The sequence below is a fragment of the Eschrichtius robustus genome, chromosome 2, assembly GCF_028021215.1.
Source record: "Eschrichtius robustus isolate mEscRob2 chromosome 2, mEscRob2.pri, whole genome shotgun sequence".
Classification (NCBI taxonomy): Eukaryota; Metazoa; Chordata; class Mammalia; order Artiodactyla; family Eschrichtiidae; genus Eschrichtius; species Eschrichtius robustus.
In genome coordinates, this window is record NC_090825.1 from 59,672,919 (window position 1) to 59,692,688 (window position 19,770).

General features: G+C 41.7%; 1 protein-coding gene across 1 annotated transcript in view; it reads left to right on the forward strand.

Moving 5' to 3' along the window:
• SV2C (synaptic vesicle glycoprotein 2C) overlaps positions 1–19,770 on the forward strand; it is a 247,845-nt gene that overhangs the window by 120,013 nt on the left and 108,062 nt on the right. Inside the window, exon 3 of the mRNA XM_068533498.1 lies at positions 8,522–8,702. Within this exon, the coding sequence (XP_068389599.1) occupies positions 8,522–8,702 (181 nt within the window). The remainder of the gene's footprint in view (positions 1–8,521; positions 8,703–19,770) is intronic.

Genomic DNA, 19,770 nt, shown 5'->3' on the forward strand with positions numbered 1-19,770 from the left:
GCCTGGGAGTGGGGGAAGTCTGCGGAGACAGGGATCCCACTGGTGTGGAACTGATGTGTGATATCCGTGGCGCACCACAAAGTGACTCACTGTAATGCTCTTAATTCCCAAGACTTGTTTCTTTATTGCTTTGCAAACGAAGGGGGCTATAATTGCCCTTTTTGGGGACTGCAGAGCCATACATGCAAAAATATTTTTTATGCAAAAATATTTAAATATCTCTTTCCGTATCCAATGGGCATGCTGTATACTGGCCATTTGAGGAAGGATTTTAGAAAATAGATTGGGCTTTCTTTTCAAGACTGTCCTGCATTTGGCTCATGAATTCAGTGGATGTGTCCTTGGGCCTTCATAGGCTGTTTGGTGCCCAGGTGGACTTAAGCAACAAGTGGTAATTATCCTTGATATGGCATTACCTGCCTACACAAGCAGCTACATCAGTCTCTGCCTGGACCGACAGACTTAATTGTCAGACTTTCCAAATGTAAAGTCAGAGATGTGCTGTAGACTGTGCCTGACACTTATAGTTCCTTCTGGCAAAGGTGAGCTGACTTTTGTTGCAAATGTTCTCTATTGCAAATTAGAGTTTTGGTTTTTTTCGTTTGTCCATGTGCCTTTGATATTAGTACTTTCTTTACTTTTATTTGATTTTCCGAAAGTCCACAGTTGCATTTGAACACACGATGGCCCTTACCTGTGGCTAGTAAAAATAGTAGTAATTGGAAAAACTGAGGGGTTGGTTTTAGGAGAAGCGTATTGATTATTTACTTAAATAGTTTCAAGTTGCAAAAGAATAAGTCTTTGAGATTTAAAAAATTAGATTACACTTCCAGAGCTGTTTCAGGTGGCTTCTATTCAGAACTTGAGCTGAGGGAGGCCAAAATCTGTCATTTTACTTCTATACCACTCCAGAACCCCTCCCCTTTTTCTGTTGCCTGTTTTCCATCACCATTTTGTTCCCCCCTTTTCTCTCTTTCCCTCACACCAATAGTTATATTAGTTGTTATTTCTTTATTGAACAACTGTGTTTCACACAGTGCTTAGTGCTTTAACCCACTTAATCCCTGAAAGACCCTGTGAGGGGGGTATTACTATTAACCCCATTATACAGAGGAGAAAATTGAGGCATAAAGAAATAAAGCAACTTACCCAGGATCAAACAACTAGTAAATGGTAAAGCAAAAATTCAGATCTAGTCCATGTGTTTCAAGAGCCTGGGCTCTTAACTATTTGCTGCTTGATGCAAAGTTCAGAGTGGTAAACAGTAGTGGAATGAAGATGAAGGATATTGCATTTGGTTAAAAAACAACAATAACTACAACAACAAAAAAGTTTTTCTGCTTCCCCCGTCTCAACCCCTATTGCTTTAATAATGGGTCCACTTCTCAGCACATTCAGTGGAAGAATCCGATAGAATAAATACTGAACTTGAGATTTTATGTTATCATTTCTAATTCAAGTACATAATTTGAAAACAGTAAGAAAGAGAAATAGCAAGTTGTAGATAAAGAGGAAGATGCTGCAGCCTTCTTTGAACTGAGTGGGTGCAAGGGCAGGTGGGGAGGCACAGTGGTCCCTGGAATCAGCCTCTTACAAGCTGCAGTGGGGTCTGGCCGAGGGATGGCCACACTCATAGCTCACCATTTTGGGGGTCGAGGAGCAGTGACCAGAGGGCAGCAGCTGTGAAAGCTTCCACATCAGTGGGTGGGTGGGGAGGATCTATAAGAGGCCAGCAAGGGAGATAGGTCCCCCTCCTCCCCCCAGACAGACAGAAGAGAGAGGCTGGTTCAGTTTTATGGGGCTGACCGTCATCTACCATTTGACACAGAGGAAGCTGAAAGATTAGCCTGACAGCTTACAACTAGTTCTAGGGAGACTAGAACTAGTCCTGGATATCTTGGCCCTCATTCCAGGGATTTTTCCAGTACACAGTGGGGAAAGAAAGGAATCTTTGAGGAAATGGGGGAAAGGAAGGTTGTGAGTGCTGGAATTGATCTTAAGGAGATGCTGTTTTAGTGTTGGCTTTAGTGATAAGATAAACCACTTGATGGGTAATTGTTGACTCTTCCAGTGGCTATGCAAACCTGATTTCTTTAAGCACAAAGAATGTCTTCAGGGGTCCTCTGAGGCAAGGTAGACACCCCATTATGTAATTAAATCCAGACTGGTAATTGGTCAATAAATGGAAAAGTTGGTAAAAGCAGGAAACCATGCAACATAAGTGTAGGGACTTAAGCACTGTGTTTTAACATATAGACTTGTATTCATTCGGCCCTCTTCTAGTGCAGGAGCAAAGACGCCCTTTGAATAGGGAGCTTCATAACTGAAGTACCCCATTGTCTTTCCCGCATCTCCATAGCCACCATGTGGCTTTGATTTTCAGTTCTAATTTCTTTAATATACCACCATCTAAGCACAGAATCTTTGATCTTTATGATTTTTCTCAGTCTTTTAGAGCTGGGTTGCTCACATTTATTTAATAAATTTTATTTAATGTAATTTATTTAATATAATTTAATAAATGTTGTTTACTATTTATTTACTATTTATTTACTATACAGATGTTTAAGACATTTATTTAATAAGTGTATTAAGTATTTACTTTTGTAACTCATCTTCCCCAAGTTTTTCTCTTTTTTTTTTTTTATAAATTTATTTATTTTTGACTACGTTGGGTCTTCGTTGCTGAGTGCGGGCTTTCTCTAGTTGGGGCGAATGGGGGCTACTCTTTATTGCGGTGCACAGGCTTCTCATTGCGGTGGCTTCTCTTGTTGCAGAGCAGGGCTCTAGGAACGCGACCTTCAGTAGTTGTGGCACGTGGGCTCAGTAGTTGCGGCTCACGGGCTCTAGAATGCAGGCTCAGTAGTTGTGGCACATGGGCTTTGTTGCTCCATGGCATGTGAGACCTTCCCGGACCAGGGTTCAAACCCATGTCCCCTGCATTGGAAGGCAGATTCTTAACCACTGCACCACGAGGGAAGTCCCACCCAAGTCTTTCTTAAGTTAGTTTTCATAAGAGTAGCTCCCATTCCTTTCACACTCATATCTCATTATTTATGTGACTGATGTTTAATTGGATACATAACTAATAAGAGCAGAACTCACATAAGCAGGTTGGATATAAGCCCAGTAAGCCTAAAGCACTTATTGGAAGCAGAGGGAAGATGGTAAATAATTCTCAGTGTGTTTGTGGGAGGGTTGGTTAATCCACTGAGTTGGTTAAGTAAGAATTGGCTAAGTAGGTTTCTACTATGGGTGTAACACAAGCTGATGGTAGAAAACCCTATCTTTGGGACAATAAATGCACCTGCCTCTTGTGTAATATCTAAAAAATAATGAGCATGATTTAGGAAATAAAGCATTTTTTCTCAATCCTGTGACTGTGATAGGTGATATTATATTATTCTTTTCAACAGCCATCTCCAGAACTGTCATTGTTATTCTTAAAAATTTATTTTTGACTTAAAATTTTATCTTAACCTAAGAAAATCCCCTTATAAAAGGTGAGTGTGAGCATTGCCGCATGGAGATTATTTATCATTGAATACAGAACACTATCACGGAATTTTTTTTTATTGAAAATCAATCTGTTAATAAATGGTGGGATGAATTATAGGATAATGCATTGGCCACGGATAACTGAAGTGCTTAAAACAAGTTTTTAAAAAACTATTGGCTAAAATTATTATGAGAAAAAACACTCTATTCTATTTCTTAAAATTGTTCTGTTTAGTTTAAATGTGGTTTAAAATTCTATGGGGAAAAGACGTGTGCCCCCTTAGGGATTGTCAGAAAGAATCAAAAGCAGCTTAGCAAGGAGACAGAAATGGAAATGTGATATTTGTCAGGGGAAATAAGGGTACGATTAAATAGAATGGAATCAGCTCCCGTGTTAGAAAATCCCTTAATGGGGAAGTGATGCTCGAGGCCTCTTTCTGTCTTCTGAGAAACCTGGACCGAGAGGCTGGCCGGCCAAGGATGTCCTGAGCCCCAGCTGTGGTAGGAGGAGAGTGAGTTTCAGGTCACATTTATTTCTCAGGCCAAGCTCAACTTCCTGACAGCCCAGCTGAATTAAAGTCTTCATTAGATTCATGAAAGGATCTGAGAATCACAGCCTGGCCTCTCTCTGCACTGGAGGTCTGCCTCTAGCTGGTGAAAGGAAAGCAGGTCCTAGGAGAAGCACAGAGTTTCTGCTTGCCCTTAGGAGATCTCCAGCTCATGTAGGGAGATCTTGCTTGTTCTGTGTCTTTGGAATTAAATATTCTGTAGCCTGCATCTCCCCGCCTCAAATATGTATTAGACAAATACAAACTTTAAGTAAAAAAAAAAAAATGGGGGGGTGGTTAGAGCACACCAGCCTAAAAAGTGCTTTCAAATTCTAAAGTGCACACAGATCACGTGGGAACCTTGTTCAAATGCAGATTCTGAGTCTGTAGGTCCGGAGTGGAGCCTTAGAGTCTGCATTTCTAGCAAGTTCTCCCCAGGATGCCAGTGCTGCTGCTGCAGGGGTCATACTCTGAGGAACGAGGATCTAGAAGGCCTGATTTCAAGTACTGGCTTCTCTCAACCTCAGTTTTCCCACCTGTAAAATAAGGGACTTTGGACTAAAATCCTTTTAAATTCTGACCATCAGCAGCATCATGAGGAGAGGAGAACAGAGAAGGCTGGTCCATGTTAAGAGCTTATCCCTGCTCTCAGTTTTCAAGGACTCCCTATCACAACATCGTGAGGACAGAATGGAAACAGGAAAACAAACGAGGCAGGGATCCAGAGCGTTTCCACTTTTATTCACATCATGACTTTGCCAATGTTCAAAGGTTTGGTTTTAATTAGATTACATGATGAAAAAATGAATTTTCTAATTCAGCTGTTTGTCTCAAATAGACTATTGGGTAGGCTTAGTTCTGTCCATAGCATGCCCAATGGAAGAGTCTAATTGCCAATAGCAATCCCATGTAGGCACAAAAGGTTATTATGGTTGGATCTGAAACGTATTTTTAGCCAGAGTTGAAGTGAGATACAGCTTGATACTATTTTTTTTCTAAACCTGTCAGTTGTGGAGGAATTTAATACTACCTTGAAATGTTTCTTATCCTTCAGAATTCTCTCAGATGTTCCCTTCTCAGCGAAACCTCTTCAGAGGCCACAGTCAGAATTAGTAGCCATCTCCCAGGCCTCTGCTCCCGGTTACGCCTCCATTGGAGCACACGCTTCACAGCTGGGCTCATTCTCTTATGGGCCTGTGTCTCCCTCCCTGAATTATGAGCTCCTTAAGCTGTCTTGATGGAGCAGAAAGGGAGTTCAGGGACTTGGAGCCCAGGTTCCTGAGTGCACTGTCCTGTCCTGATCGTGTGTCCCCAGGAGGCCATGGAAGGTTCTGCCCCGCTCTGTATTGGCGCTGTTCAGTGGGGCTGTGGGACATGTTGTGCGAAATAATGGGTTTGAAATTGTTTCGCTTCTCTCCTGGATTAGAGTAGGCATCAGACGAAGGTTTGGTAACTTTTCCCTTCCCTAAGGTCAGGGATCATGACTTACAAATCCCTGTATTTCTAGCACTTCAGGGAAAGTCATGCATAGCGGGTGCTCAATAAATTCTTTAAAGTTGAATTTAATAGACTTGCTTTTTAGGGAGCTTGGGTGTATTTATTTTAGGCATAGAAATAATAGCAATGGCAGAAATAACTGTTTGGTTTTCCCCTATTCACTGATGGTGAGTGCTTTTCTGAAACATATGAAATGTATTTTGAAGAAGTAATTAAAATTCTGATGGAGATTTATTTCTGGTTTGCTTAGTTTAGAAATCCTAAACACAAGAAGAGAAAAGATAAACACTTCATAGGAAAAGAGAAACTATATTTAACAGGCAATTCCTGTAGGGTATCCATTTTTATATATGTATAAGCTTTCTGGAAGAATTAGAAAAAATTTTGACAATAGTTACCTTTGGGAAGAGGATCAAGGGTGGGGGAGAAAACTTCTATTTTCATTTTATACATTTCTATGTGGCTTGAATTATTGGCTATGTAGGCATATTTGGGAGATATATATATATATGTATACACATATGGGGGAATTGAATGATGGGCCATTTTTATTTTACTCTTTTATATATTAAAACTATTCGTAAGTATTATCTTTAAATTTTATTTTCAAGTGGCTTAAGTACAAGGTGCTAATAATAAATGAGGGTTTTCTGCCCCTTGTCAAGTCACTAAGCCATCTCCATCACAGGAGTCAAGGGCAAGCTCAGCTCTCTCAGCCTTTACTGCCTCTGAGGTTGAAGAAGCTCCCAGGGTGGGGCTGTGTCCTCATGCTACTGCTGGGTGGGGGAAAGGTGGCATCCAGTTACGAGCCCTTAATGTGCTGGAATCATCACTTCGTAAAGCTCTGATCTGGCTTAGCAATGACACGGCTGCAGGTGACTGCCCGGAAGAAGGGGATGACAGGATATGAGACCTGCCCAGAAGAAGCATCATACCTCCTGCGCCAGAAAAGTAAGGGAGTTATAGCACCTCCTTTGGAACATAGCGCAGGAGCCTATTCTTTCTAGCAAGCGATTGGATTTTCATTTTTGCTCTGGCACCACCCAGCTGTTTGCAGTATCAACTCTCTTACCTCCCTGACCAAGAGTCAGGAATGTGTCCATCTGGAATATCTGAGAATGAGTAGCGCATCCCTTGCCACATGCTCGGGGAGGACAAAGCAGCATTTCCCCCTAGCGCCCGTCTATCATTTTCTGCTACCCCAGACTTAACTCTTAATTCTATGAGGGTAGTGCCCAGGGAGAAGGCACCTCAGAGACATTTGAGGTACTGCTTTCAATTTTAGATGTTACTGCCACATAGGAGCCTGGACAAACTGGGATGTTTTCACAGGAGGGCAGCCAGGATGGCTAAAGGAGTCATAAGCACACTGTACAAAGAGCTGCTGTCGGATTGGGATGTAGTTGCCACTCACTTTTCTGTGGTCAAATCATTAACTTCCCTATACCTCAGCTTCCCTACCAACGAACTGTGCTCCCAGAGTATTAACCTGAAAGGGTGGTCGTGATGTTAATTCATGCAAACGTTTAGAACTGGCAAGGGTTCCACAAGTGCTAGGGACCACTTTTTGTTCCTGGGGCTAGAGCTACAAGAAAGATTCCCAAATCTTTTGACGACAGAAGCCACGGGCCACTCCTGATGGATGGAGCTCACTTTCTGATTTGTAGGCATTTTTAAAGACAAACGTTATCATAAAGCAGCTTAGCTACTGATGATTCTTCTGAGAGGCATGAGTGGCAAACTCAAGCCTCTTAGGCTATAAATAAGAGATATGCTGCGTATGCATTTCCCTGGGTGAATCTGTCTGCTTTGGGGATTCCTTTGCCTTGTGCTGATACAGTCTTTAAATTGTCTTCTGGACCTGCACTGGGCCTCATGATATGAGTAATCTCTTTATTGAGAAGGATGATCTGTGTATGGTCAGCCCCATAGTACAGAGAAAAATATGCCACTCCCAGCCAGGCAAAGGATGACCACCCACCTCTTTGCAGTACCCCAGTCTAAATAAAAAACAGCTTCTGTTTTGTCTTATTGTATAATTGCTCCAACATTCGCCACTCCCTGTAGCTGTCTGTACTCAGCTATCTGCAAAGCAGCATCTGCAGACTTTGCCAAATGTTCTCCTTCTGGGTCTCATATTAATTCATTAACTCTGTTAAGCAAACGATTTCTGGTGAACGTTTAAGTAGAATATTTCCCTAACTAATCTAAAGCAATAATTAAAGCAGCGTTTTTTAGCTTGTGACTCAGATGCTGCTGAGTGTCTTGAACATGCCTTTGAGAAGGGACTAGTCAAATGGTGCTTTGGTGAAGCAAAGGAAAAAGTAGAAATGGGTAAAATATGGCAGCTTTTTAAAAGCCAAACTTTCATTTATTAATTATACCATTTCCCCTAGACATTGTACACCCTTTTAGAAACCTCCCGGAAGTAACATTTGCCATACCTAATATTATTTCATCCTGCAGAAGATTCTGGACAGAGCTTATGAGGGCTTGGTTTTTTAGAAGAAGCAAGTGAATTAGAAAATTCAACTGTATACTCAGTGATGACAAGAGGGACCCTGAAGGGGATCCGCTTTGACCCGGGAGCCCTTGACTCAGTCTCCAATCTTGGCCTTGTTGTGGCACCAAGCTGGGCATTCGGACCAAAGGTGACACAGCCATGAGTCAACCTGCAGGAATCTTCTGTGTGGAGACCCCTCCTTATGCTTGCCTGCTGGGTACCCATCCCCACAAGGCTGGTGAGAATGTGACTGTTTCGTCTTTTGCCCTTGCCACTGGCCCTGGAAGCCAAGGCAGCCCACAGAGCTTGCTTTCCAACTTGAAGGCTGATCCATGTGTCCTGAAGGATCTGTTATTAAAGGAATATTTTTTCCATGTAAAATTCTGGAATGTATCTTGTCCCTTGTTCACTTGCTGTTACACGTGTCGCTTACTCCCAGTCTCTGACGTGTTTCTTTGTTTTCTGTGTGTTGCAGGCAGCATAGTGTACCTCGGGATGATGGTGGGGGCGTTCTTCTGGGGAGGATTGGCAGACAAAGTGGGAAGGAAGCAGTCTCTTCTGATTTGCATGTCTATCAACGGATTCTTTGCCTTCCTTTCTTCATTTGTCCAAGGTTATGGCTTCTTTCTCTTCTGTCGCTTACTTTCTGGATTCGGGTAAGGTTTTTCTTCTTCATATTTTATAGTAATGTGTTTATTCTGCATAAAAACATAATGTGCATGCTTTCTAGAGGTCCTAATTACCAAGAAATTATCCCTTAATGCATCTCCTTTCCCATCTTTGTGTCAGCCCATAATGCTGGTTCTTAGAAATATAATTATCAACCTTTAAATCCAGAAGAGAAGGGAACACACATCTTTGTTCCCGTGGCTGATTCTTTTAGTGTTTTATGTCTAGGAAATGGGTATTGTTTTCAAAGAAATGCTGTTTCTATGGCAGTGAGTATTCATAAATGTATTTTTTTTCTTCTGAAAATTTAATTTAAGCAAGAAATAGCTCTGGTCCTATCTGTTATGAACGAATTAGAGGTTCAAACCATTCAAGTATGCCCTTAAATCCAGCATGAGAGTGTCTCAGGTAAATGTTGTTTTATTGATCTATGTTAACAGCATATTTATCTAGGTGGGAAGCCTGCTTCTTGAGATGCAATAGGTTCTTTTTGTAAGTTCCTGACTTTTGTTGAATTAACAGGAGTTGTGCTATTGCCAAGTGCAATGGCATAGTATAGTTAATTATGTAGTTATTTTCGTTAAAGAACTCGAAACACTTATTACTAGACTAAGTGAATCCACAGCTTAGGAAAACCCAGTAGCTCAATTAGGAGATCCAAGGAACTCTGCTTTGGTAAGAAAAAAATAGTGAAAATATAAAATTTCTGATTCATGCTTGAGTACTTTGTTTTCATTAGAGGCTTTCTTTCTGAGGGGTCTAGCATAAGATGAATCTATAGGAATAATATAAAGTGAAATAAAAATGCATAAAGAAAGGGCAGGAGGCCGTGCTGGGTTATGAATTTGAGAAGCAGATCAGTTATGGTGGTTGATGATGGCGGTACCCACACAGCAAAGCACAGTTTTGCCCAAAGAGAAGATCAGAAAACTGCAACCCATCTCTCTTAATTACATATAGTAGTACTTTAAATCAGAGCTAAGATTAGTAGGAACATAAGGCGTCAAAGGGAAAGACTGTGTAAGTGGGTTATTTCAAGAGTACAGAGATTTCCCCGTGCAGACTAATGGGTCACTTTTATAATTCATTCAAAACATTGTTACTTTTTTATATCATTTTCTGCCACAAGATTTGTGCACATATTGAGATTGGAGGATTATCCACAGATTTTTCTGATATTCTTTTTTTGCCTTCTTATAGCCTCTCCTGTGCTACATTCTACACACAGTGGGCACTTTGCAAATACGTGACTAAGTTGCACAAATTTCAGGCGATTTCCTTAGAGTGAGGACACTCCACTAAACCAAGAGAGTTGGAAAGTTTGGGAAAGAGTGATAATATTTTTTCCCTGGAGAAAAATGATCGGAATCAATAATTTGCTTTGTATTGATGGGGAAAGAGGGCTTTTCCTTAACAGAAGGGACCTTTGGTGCTCGGGGCTCTGTGTGAGACTGGCTACATATGTCATCCTTGGGGAGGAATTTGGATCATGGATTCAAGGAGCTGCCCCAGATCTAATGCTGAGTGAATTGAGATACCTGAGGAAGAACAGGTGTTATTTGGGGCTATTTGTTTTCAGCCTTTCTCAGGGTCCATAGCATAAGACATTCTTGCTACCAGGAAAGCCTCCTTTTGCTTTCTTTTACTTACATACTACCACTAGCCTGTCAGGAGAAGAGTAATAGCCTAAGTTCTGAACTTTCCAGTCCTTTCCATTCACAATCTTATCCAGGAAATGTCGATGATATCCACAGACTCAAAAGTACCCAACTGGGCTTCCCTGGTGGCGCAGTGGTTGAGAATCCGCCTGCCAATGCAGGGGACACGGGTTCGAGCCCTGGTCTGGGAAGATCCCACATGCCGCGGAGCAACTGGGCCCGTGAGCCACAACTACTGAGCCTGCGCGTCTGGAGCCTGTACTCTGCAACAAGAGAGGCCGCGATAATGAGAGGCCCGCGCGCTGCGATGAAGAGTGGCCCCCGCTTGCCGCAACCAGAGAAAGCCCTAGCACAGAAACGAAGACCCAACACAGCCATAAATAAATAAATAAATAAATAAATAAATAAATAAATAAATAAATAAATAAATAAATAAATAAATAAATAAATAAATAAATAAATAAATAAATAAATAAATAAATAAAAAAAAAATTAAAAAAAAAAAAGTACCCAACTGTGGTCAAATTATTATGGCAATTTTAATTGCCAGTCTGGACGATGACATGGTCAACCCAGTTGACTGCAGAGAAAAGGAACATTCTGGTGGCTGCAAAATACTCCAAACTAAGGGACTGTCCAGAAGCCAGTTCAAGGGCAGTACAGAGACAGAGACTGTTTGAGTATATTCCTGACATCATCCTCTTCTCTACTGCAGACAAATCATTCTTCAGCCAGCAGCTCAGGGCTGCAGACCTCTAAATAAGATAATTTACCTGGCAAAGCACAGACTGTGTATTGCTGACTCAGCTAGGCTCTGTAAATTGTGCTACCAGAGGCTAATGCACCGTGTGCCTTTGCAAAGTTGGCACAGGGTTGGGAGTCCAGAAACCCAAGTCCACCCTATCCCTGCCCTTTACTGTGAGACCTTGGGAAAGTCCCTCCGGCTCTCCAACCTGCTCCAGCTTTTGGAAAAGAGAGATAATGGTACTTAACATCCTACCCTGGGGTATGAGGATCAAGTGAGATGATGTGTTAAAGTACAGGGTAGGGAAGGAAATTCGGGATAATGTCTAGAAACATCCCCCCACCCCAACCCTGTTTGGCATTCCTGCTCTTTCTTTGTTCTTCCTCCCATTCATTCAGCCAAGCTGTCCTGTGCTCCTTGCCTCAGAGTGACAGCAGAGGGAGAGGGGAAAAGAGGCCTCTTTCTGACTTTGAAATGTCAAGTCTCGCCCAAGAGGGAAACAGAAAAGACTAATCATGGGCAAAGACTTGGGAGAAAACAGGCGACTAAAGTGGAGCATCCCTGCTTTCCAGAATAGATGGAGATTCCCTAGGCTGGGGGGTGGGACTGAGGGGAGCGATGTGAGCTTACTCACCAGAACAGCCAGAACCTTGTGGGATCCAGCAGCTGAGGAGACCTGAGAAATGCAGTTGTTAAGGGAAATGAAGAAAGTGATCTCTCTTCCTTGGCTGAGTTTCTGGGTCTTGTTACCTACTCGTAACATGTGGAGTGCTACCCTGATGACAGAGGGGTTTTCTCAGCAGCTAGGGTTCATCTGGACACCCCGTCTGTGAATCTCAGGGGTAGTCTCAGCTGAGTCTCTATTTTCTCCAATTCCATTCCAATTCAACTCAAAAAAACACTTTCACACCTGCTCTACCCCTGAAACCACTGGGGACCTTTCACGGATATAGATGAGACCTGGCCCCCAGATGCTTCCCATCTGGTTGTAGAGGGAAGACACACAGACAGCCCTCCCATTCTCCACCTGCTAAGAACTCATCAGTGCCCTAAGAGAGGCAGCAGCAAGGGGCATGGGAGACTCACAGAAGAAGGAGAAAACAATGACAAAATTGTGAATGAAAAACCATTTTCCACTTGAAGGTTCTTCTTGTTTTTAACGGCATGTAATGTTTAAACCCTTTTTACACCCATTACTTATATACTGAGTACATAAGCAGCTGAAGTTTGACACAGTCCCTTTTTATTTAAACGTTCTTAATTAAAACTCAAGCCGGGGCTTCCCTGGTGGCGCAGTGGCTGAGAGTCTGCCTGCCGATGCAGGGGACACGGGTTCGAGCCCTGGTCTGGGAGGATCCCACATGCCGCGGAGCAACTAAGCCCGTGAGCTACAGCTACTGAGCCTGCGTGTCTGGAGCCCGTGCTCCGCAATGGGAGAGGCCGCGACAGTGAGAGGCCCGCGCACCGCGATGAAGAGTGGCCCCCACTTGCCGCAACTAGAGAAAGCCCTCACACAGAAACGAAGACCCAACACAGCCAAAAATAAATAATAAAAATAAATAAATTTTAACAAACTCAAGCCAAAGGGTTAAGACTTTGACCCTGGAGACCTTAAATAAGAGATCTTGACATATGTACACTAGCAAATGTAAAATAGATAACTAGTGGGAAGCAGCCGCATAGTACAGGGAGATCAGCTCGGTGCTTTGTGGCCACCTAGTGGGGTGGGATAGGGAGGGTGGGAGAGAGACGCAAGAGGGAGGAGATATGGGGATATATGTATACGTATAGCTGATTCACTTTGTTATACAGCAGAAACTAACACACCATTGTAAAGCAATTATACTCCAATAAAGATGTTAAAAAAAAAAAAGCTATATGGAAAAAGTCAAACTTTCCCACAAAAATAAATAAATAAATAAATAAGAGATCTTGTTATTTCTGTTTACTAGGCAGCTCCCTCCATCCACATCTGATCTGGTTTTGAATTGAGGAAAACTAGATGACCAAGGAAATAAGGTTTTAGAATGTCGGGAATTTTTCTGTCGTGAGCCTCTGGTGCTCAGACCCTGCAGCGCTCCACACATTTCCCAGGAGTGTCAATCTTGCCATCCTTTCTTCTTCATAGGGTCTTCTCCCTGAGCCCTCAGCACTCACGACCTCAGACAGGCCATCCTGAGACCACCCCTCCCGGTGACTCTCACCACAATCCCTTGGTATGTCTTCTTGGTAGCACTGATTGATGCCCCAAAATATTTGCTTCTTGTGTGTTTCTTTCTTTCCTCCACAAGCATGTGAATTCCAAGAGGGCAGAGATTGACAAGATAGGTCTGTCTGCTCTTTACTGCTTAATTGCTCAAGGCAAGGTGGGCGAGGATACTGTAAAGGACACCAGTCAGGACAGCAGTGGAATAGTCTGACCGGCACAGACCTACGGCCATGGTGTTCCTAGAAATGAAGTAGATAGGAAGTTTACTAAAGTCTTACTTGATCTATATAAGGGGAAGAGGTCTAGATCAAGTGACCAGAAGTTTAATTTGCATCATAAAAACAGAGAGGCATGGCCCCTCAGTGAATTCCCAGACTTGAGCCCATTTACAGACCCAGAACCCCTTGAATGAAGAGGAGACTGGGTCTCCTGGTGGAAGGACCCTGGTACATTGCTGAAAGTTTATACTGCTCATCTTTCTCCCAGCCTTCCCCAGAAGGACCTATATATAGCCTTTTACCAGGGTAACTGCATGAGGAAAAAGGAAATCCTCAGACTTTTCAGGGCTTACTAGGCACTGGCTCTGAACTGACATTAATTCCAGGAGACTCAAAATGTCACTGTGGTCCACTAGTCAGGGTAGGGACTTACGGAGGTCAGATTATCAATGGAGTTTGAGCTCAGGTCCATCGCACAGTGGGTCCAGTAGGGACCACAGGATGGTTATTTCCCAGTTCCAGAATGCATACTTGGAATAGACAAAGCAACTGACAGAATCTCCACATTGGTATAGCGCCCGTCCACCAGTTCCACACACTGGGCATTTCAGAGGAGGAAGAGAATTTCTGGGTCACAGTCCAAACCCTTCATTTTACAGATTAAGGTTCAGTGATGGAACCAGGAATGACACAGCCAGGACTTAAGTTGCAATGAAGTCCTTTGAACTAGCCACTCTATAAACAAGTAAACCGTGCATTCTGAATCCAAGGTTAAGACGCCTTTGTGTTGATTTTCTTGCAAATGCCACAGGCTTCCCCTTGCTCTATCTTATTTTGTTGCTGAGGCATCATTAGCAGCGCTGTGTTATATTCCTGTTCTGCATATAAAGGAGCATGGAAGGAGCTCTTGTTTTAGCCTGAGGTCTTCCTGGGTTTGTGATAGATGTGCTTTCCTCTTAATTCACCACACTAAGTCATGAGCATATTTTCTTAGAAACATAAATATGTCCAGCTGCCATATTCTGTGTGACTTTAAATATTTATTCAGCACAAAGAATGATTTTCCTGCCGGGGACAGCGGTGTTTTGTGGGAACGAGGAGTAGGGCATCACCAATTATTTATCTGTCTCTAACTTTCCTAAGTGAATCTCACACCAGGGAACAGACATTTCCCTCTCCTCTTTTGTTACAGAAAATTAGAAAGATGGGAAATGGAGTTGACACCATTGATTCATTTTCATTTGCCCAGAATTAAATTATTTGCTTCCAGTCACTGTTAATTACGGGAATGATAATGCGTCAGATAGATGCCAGGCAATGTCAGAGTTAGGAGCGGCTCACTGAAGGCCTGGCACTGCTAAGCATAAAGGTCAGGAGAAAAATACACCAGCAACAGAAATTAAAATGAAATGTCAGTGTCTGTGTATAGTAGGAGAATGAACAGTCATTTCTCCCTCTGCAAATGGAGCCTCATAAATGCATAGTTCATAGCTGCTTGCAATATCCATCCATGAACCAATATCCATCCATTATTATAAAATTATAATAACCAGAATACCTTGGCTTTGTAGAGATGATCACCACTAACTGGAATTCTTCAAAGTGTTTTATATGTAGAAGCTCATTTATTTCCACAACATTTTTTTAATAATTAGGTATGCAAAAATATGCTGCCTTTTTAAAATTAGAATGACTTTCACATGTTCAATAAACCCCCAGGTCTTCTGAGTTTTAGTCTAATTCTAAACTATAAGGTTTTACTTCCTCATCGTATGGGGAAAATGCAGACCCATTTAAAAATTTTCAACTTTTAAAATGTGTTTTATCAAACACCTGTATAGTACTTGCCCTATGAGATGCTGTGTTACACTCTTTGTAAATATTGACTCATTTAAACCTCATGGTGACCCTATGAGGAAGATACTACTTATTCCATCCATTTTATAGATGAGGACGTTGAAGCACAGAGAGGTTAAGTAACTGTCCAAGGTCACACAGTAAGTGGTATAGTCATATCATACCCAGGCAGTCTAGCTCCACGCTCATAACGATCAGGCTGTGCTGTCTCAGATTCAATGAGAAATGACTGTGATTTCCTAACACACAATGTCTGATACTTGATAGACACTAAATAAACATTTTGAGCAGATCAGTTCAAGAAGGTTTCTGACCCAAAGAATCAGAACGGAAAGACCTTTTTCAATATGGAAGATGAGGCAACAAACTAAATTATCTTTAATCCAAAAATAATCGCAAACCCAAATTGTAAACAGTGGGTCACAGTAGGCCTGTGTTGTCCAACAGGCCATACGTAGCCTCCGAGCACTCGAAATGTGACCATATTTAGATGTGCTGTAAGTACAAAATACATAGCACTGGATTTCAAAGACTCCATACATACAAAAGAATGAACTGGGAGATTGGGATTGACGAATATACACTATTGATACTATGTATAAAACAGATAACTAATGAGAACCTACTGTATAGCACAGGGAACTCTACTCAATGCTCTGTGGTGACCTAAATGGGAAGGAAATCCAAAACAGAGGGAGTATATGTATATGTACTGCTGATGCGCTTTGCTGTACAGAAGAAACTAACACAATATTGTAAAGCAACTATACTCCAATAAAAATTTTTTTAAAAAATACATAAAGAATGTAAAATATCTCATTAATAATTTTTATACTGATTACATGTTAAAATGATAATAGTTGGATACATTGGGTTAAATGAATATATATTAAAAGTAACTATACCTGATTTTTTGCTTTAATTTCTTTTCTAGAAAATTAAAAATATTATGTGCCTCACATGGTATTTCTATTGAAAAGCACTGTCTTGGGCAATGCCTTTTACGAGAATTTCCAACAATGGTTGACCTTTTGGACACACTCTATTTCCCATTATACCCTTTGGCAAAAGAACTGTTGATCCCAAGAGAGAAAGAAGTAACAGAGGAAAAGATCTCCCAGACTCATAATTTATAATTGTGAAAAATTAGCCTCATGCACTTTTTAGAATTGACTCTTTGAGCTCCTTGAGGGTGGGAATGTGTGTTCTTCATGCCTATACCTCCAGCAACAGGTGATGTGCTTGGCCCAGAACTTGGCTGGATGAGGGGCTGCATAGGGGGATGATGGATGGATGGGTAAACGGCAGGTGGGTGGGAGGGTGAGAGGAGGAATGAATGACTAGATATATACCACAAGTGGCTGGAAAAGTCTGCCTGTTTTTTGACATCATTTCTCACAGATCATTAAAATGATTATCACCATCTTTATTCATGACACCGTTTAGGTGCTATGGGAATGCACGCTTCTAGCTGTCTCAGTAGCGAGGTTAATTTTTTTTTCAAGACAGCATTAGGATCCTGATCTCTGAATACACCTTCTCTCCCAGTGGCACCAGGTCTTTTGCTGTGGATATGCAGACCTGTATACATTTGGGAAGCTTAGGGCACCACCCTGATTGCAAACAAAGGTTAGGGGAGTTGAAGTTATGTGTTTTTAGAAACACAACTTTTACATGTTTACATCTCAATATTCTTAAAATAGTCAGGTTTAAACTGTGGCTTTGGAGATGGGAGGACTAAAGCTACCCTAACCACCCATCCTTTATGACTGGGCATAGGGGATTCCCTTCCTTATCTGATGATTGGTTCCATTACCAGGAAATATTCTTCTCCTGATTCTATCTTCTTTTTTTTTTTTTTTTTTTTTGGCTGTGTTGGGTCTTCGTCGCTGCTTGCGGTCTTTCTCTAGTTGCAGCGAGCGGGGGCTACTCTTCATGGCGGTGCGCGGGCTTCTCATTGCAGTGGCTTCTCTTTGTTGCGGAGCACAGGCCCTAGAACGCGCAGGCTTCAGTAGTTGTGGCGCACGGGCTTAGTTGCTCCGTGGCATGTGGGATCTTCCCGGTCCAGGGCTCGAACCCGTGTCCCCTGCATTGGCAGGTGGATTCTTAACCAGTGCACCACCAGGGAAGTCCCTCCTGCTTCTATCTTGATTACTCATAATAAACATATGCCTTCTTATCAATACAGCGGTCTCATTTTGTGTGCTGACCCAGCCCATTCAGAGATGTTAGATCTGTGTTCTTTCATCTAAGCCTTTGTACAACCTCCTCTGTGATAGTCTATTTACTTCCATGAAAAGGAAGTCACTGAAAAGTTCATCTTTGAGGCTGTTTTTACTTCTGGGTCCACTTGAAAACATAATGGGGACTTCCCTGGTGGTCCAGTGGTTAAGCCTCCACGCTTCCACTGCAGGGGGCACGGGTTCGATCCCTGGTCGTGGATCTAAGATCCTGCATGCTGCACGGCGCAGCCAAAAAAAAGAAAAAAAGAAAACATAATGAATTGGTTCTGAATTGCTGTCCAACTTGCCTGGCAGTTCAGTGTCTTCCTTCCTTTTTTGTTGATGCTGAGTAAGGATTAAAAGGATATTTTTCATGCGACTTATTTGTAATTGTGATTCCCGGCATAGACTACACCATTCACTAGTCTTTTTATAAACCCGTAATACTTACCATAATAAAGCCACCAGAGTCAGCTCTTATTATCTGTATGGAACACATGACTTTACAATGGTTATTGAACTTCCTCCTTAATTATGTTCTCATATAATACCCCATTTCCCAGTGGAAGGGGAAGACTGAGGTACAAGACTGGTTGACAGTCACATGGTGAAATAAGTTAGAATGAAATTACTCTTCGTTACATGCTCAGCTGAAGAATTAAAGCAGAACAGAATTACTCGGTAGAATTCCTCCTCAGGACAAGAAGTCATCATTCTATCATTTCTCCCCTGAACGTCATATTTCGAGCCATTTTAAGTACAATTAGCCTTTTTGTCTACAACCTCCTTCTTGCACTGCAGAAACCTAACCCCCTCCCCCTCTTCGCCTCAATAACCAGCATACATCAGTATCACAAGGTACAGGGACAAGCTTAGTCCACCCCTGAGCTGTCATCAGGGCTGGAGTGATGCCAGGTGTGGCTGTGAAATTTGCAGGCCTAGGACAGTCAGGCTTCCCAGTTTTTCAAGGAGGTTTGTGGAGACAGTAAAGCTTGGCCTTCTCCTTCATCCTGCTATGCTAAACCCATTCAACTTAAGTGTCTCGTGTTCCCAACAGAGGAGAAATTTTGTCTGTAAAGCTGATACACCCTTTGCCGTATACAGTATCTCATTTGTGAATTTGTCTTAAATTATTGAGGAAAATAAATATGTTTCATGATATTTACTTGATGCCTACTATGGAGTATTGCAGACCTTTTGAGGGATGTATTGTGTGTTCCTGCACATGCATGCACACACATGCAGTGGGGTGAGGGTGTGGTCCCAGTTTATTCTAGTGATGTGTTCTAATACAGATTTTTTACTTTCTTTATATTTCTATAATTAAAGTTGTAAAAACCTAAAATTAATAGCACTTAGGGAATAACTCCAGCTCAAATTCCAAATATCAACATTCTGTTTCATTCGTGTCAATTCAATTATTTTGAATCTGACTAATCTTCCACCTATAACAGAGTGTGCATTTCAATTATTATTCCCTTTTTGCCTCCTATTACCATGGATAATTAAGATTTGACCCTTTATGACAGCTAATAAAATAGACTTAATATCCAATTGTGAGAAAAATTCTTTATAAACCACCCTGATCTGATTGCTTCATTTATGTAAATATTCCATCAGAAATGAACTTGAGAAAACTTCAACAGCAGCTAACTGATCAGTATATAAGGAACAACAAAAAAGCTCTCCATGTTGACTGAATTTAGACATGTGTTACCCATCAAGCAATGTAAAAGATAACTATTTTATGCCTTATATTCTGGCTTTTTAATATAAAATATCATATTTTTCCATATTAAATCCCCTTTGCAAGCATTTCTCAACCTCAGCACTATTAATATCTGGGGCTGGATAATTCTTTGTTGTGAGGGACTGCCTTGTATACTGTAGGATCTTTAGCAGCATGCGTGGCCTCTACCCACTATATGCCAGTGGCAACTTCTGAGTTGTAACAACTAAAAATATCTCCAGACACTGTCAAATGTCTGCTAGGAGAGGGGAGCAAAATCAGCCCTATTTAACAACCACTGATATGTGGGAATTTGAAAACTGCCATTTTAATATTTTTATCTCTTCAAGTATTCTCAGAAATTGCATCTTAGTACAATAAAACAAATAAGGAAATGTAATAGCCCCTCACACAAAA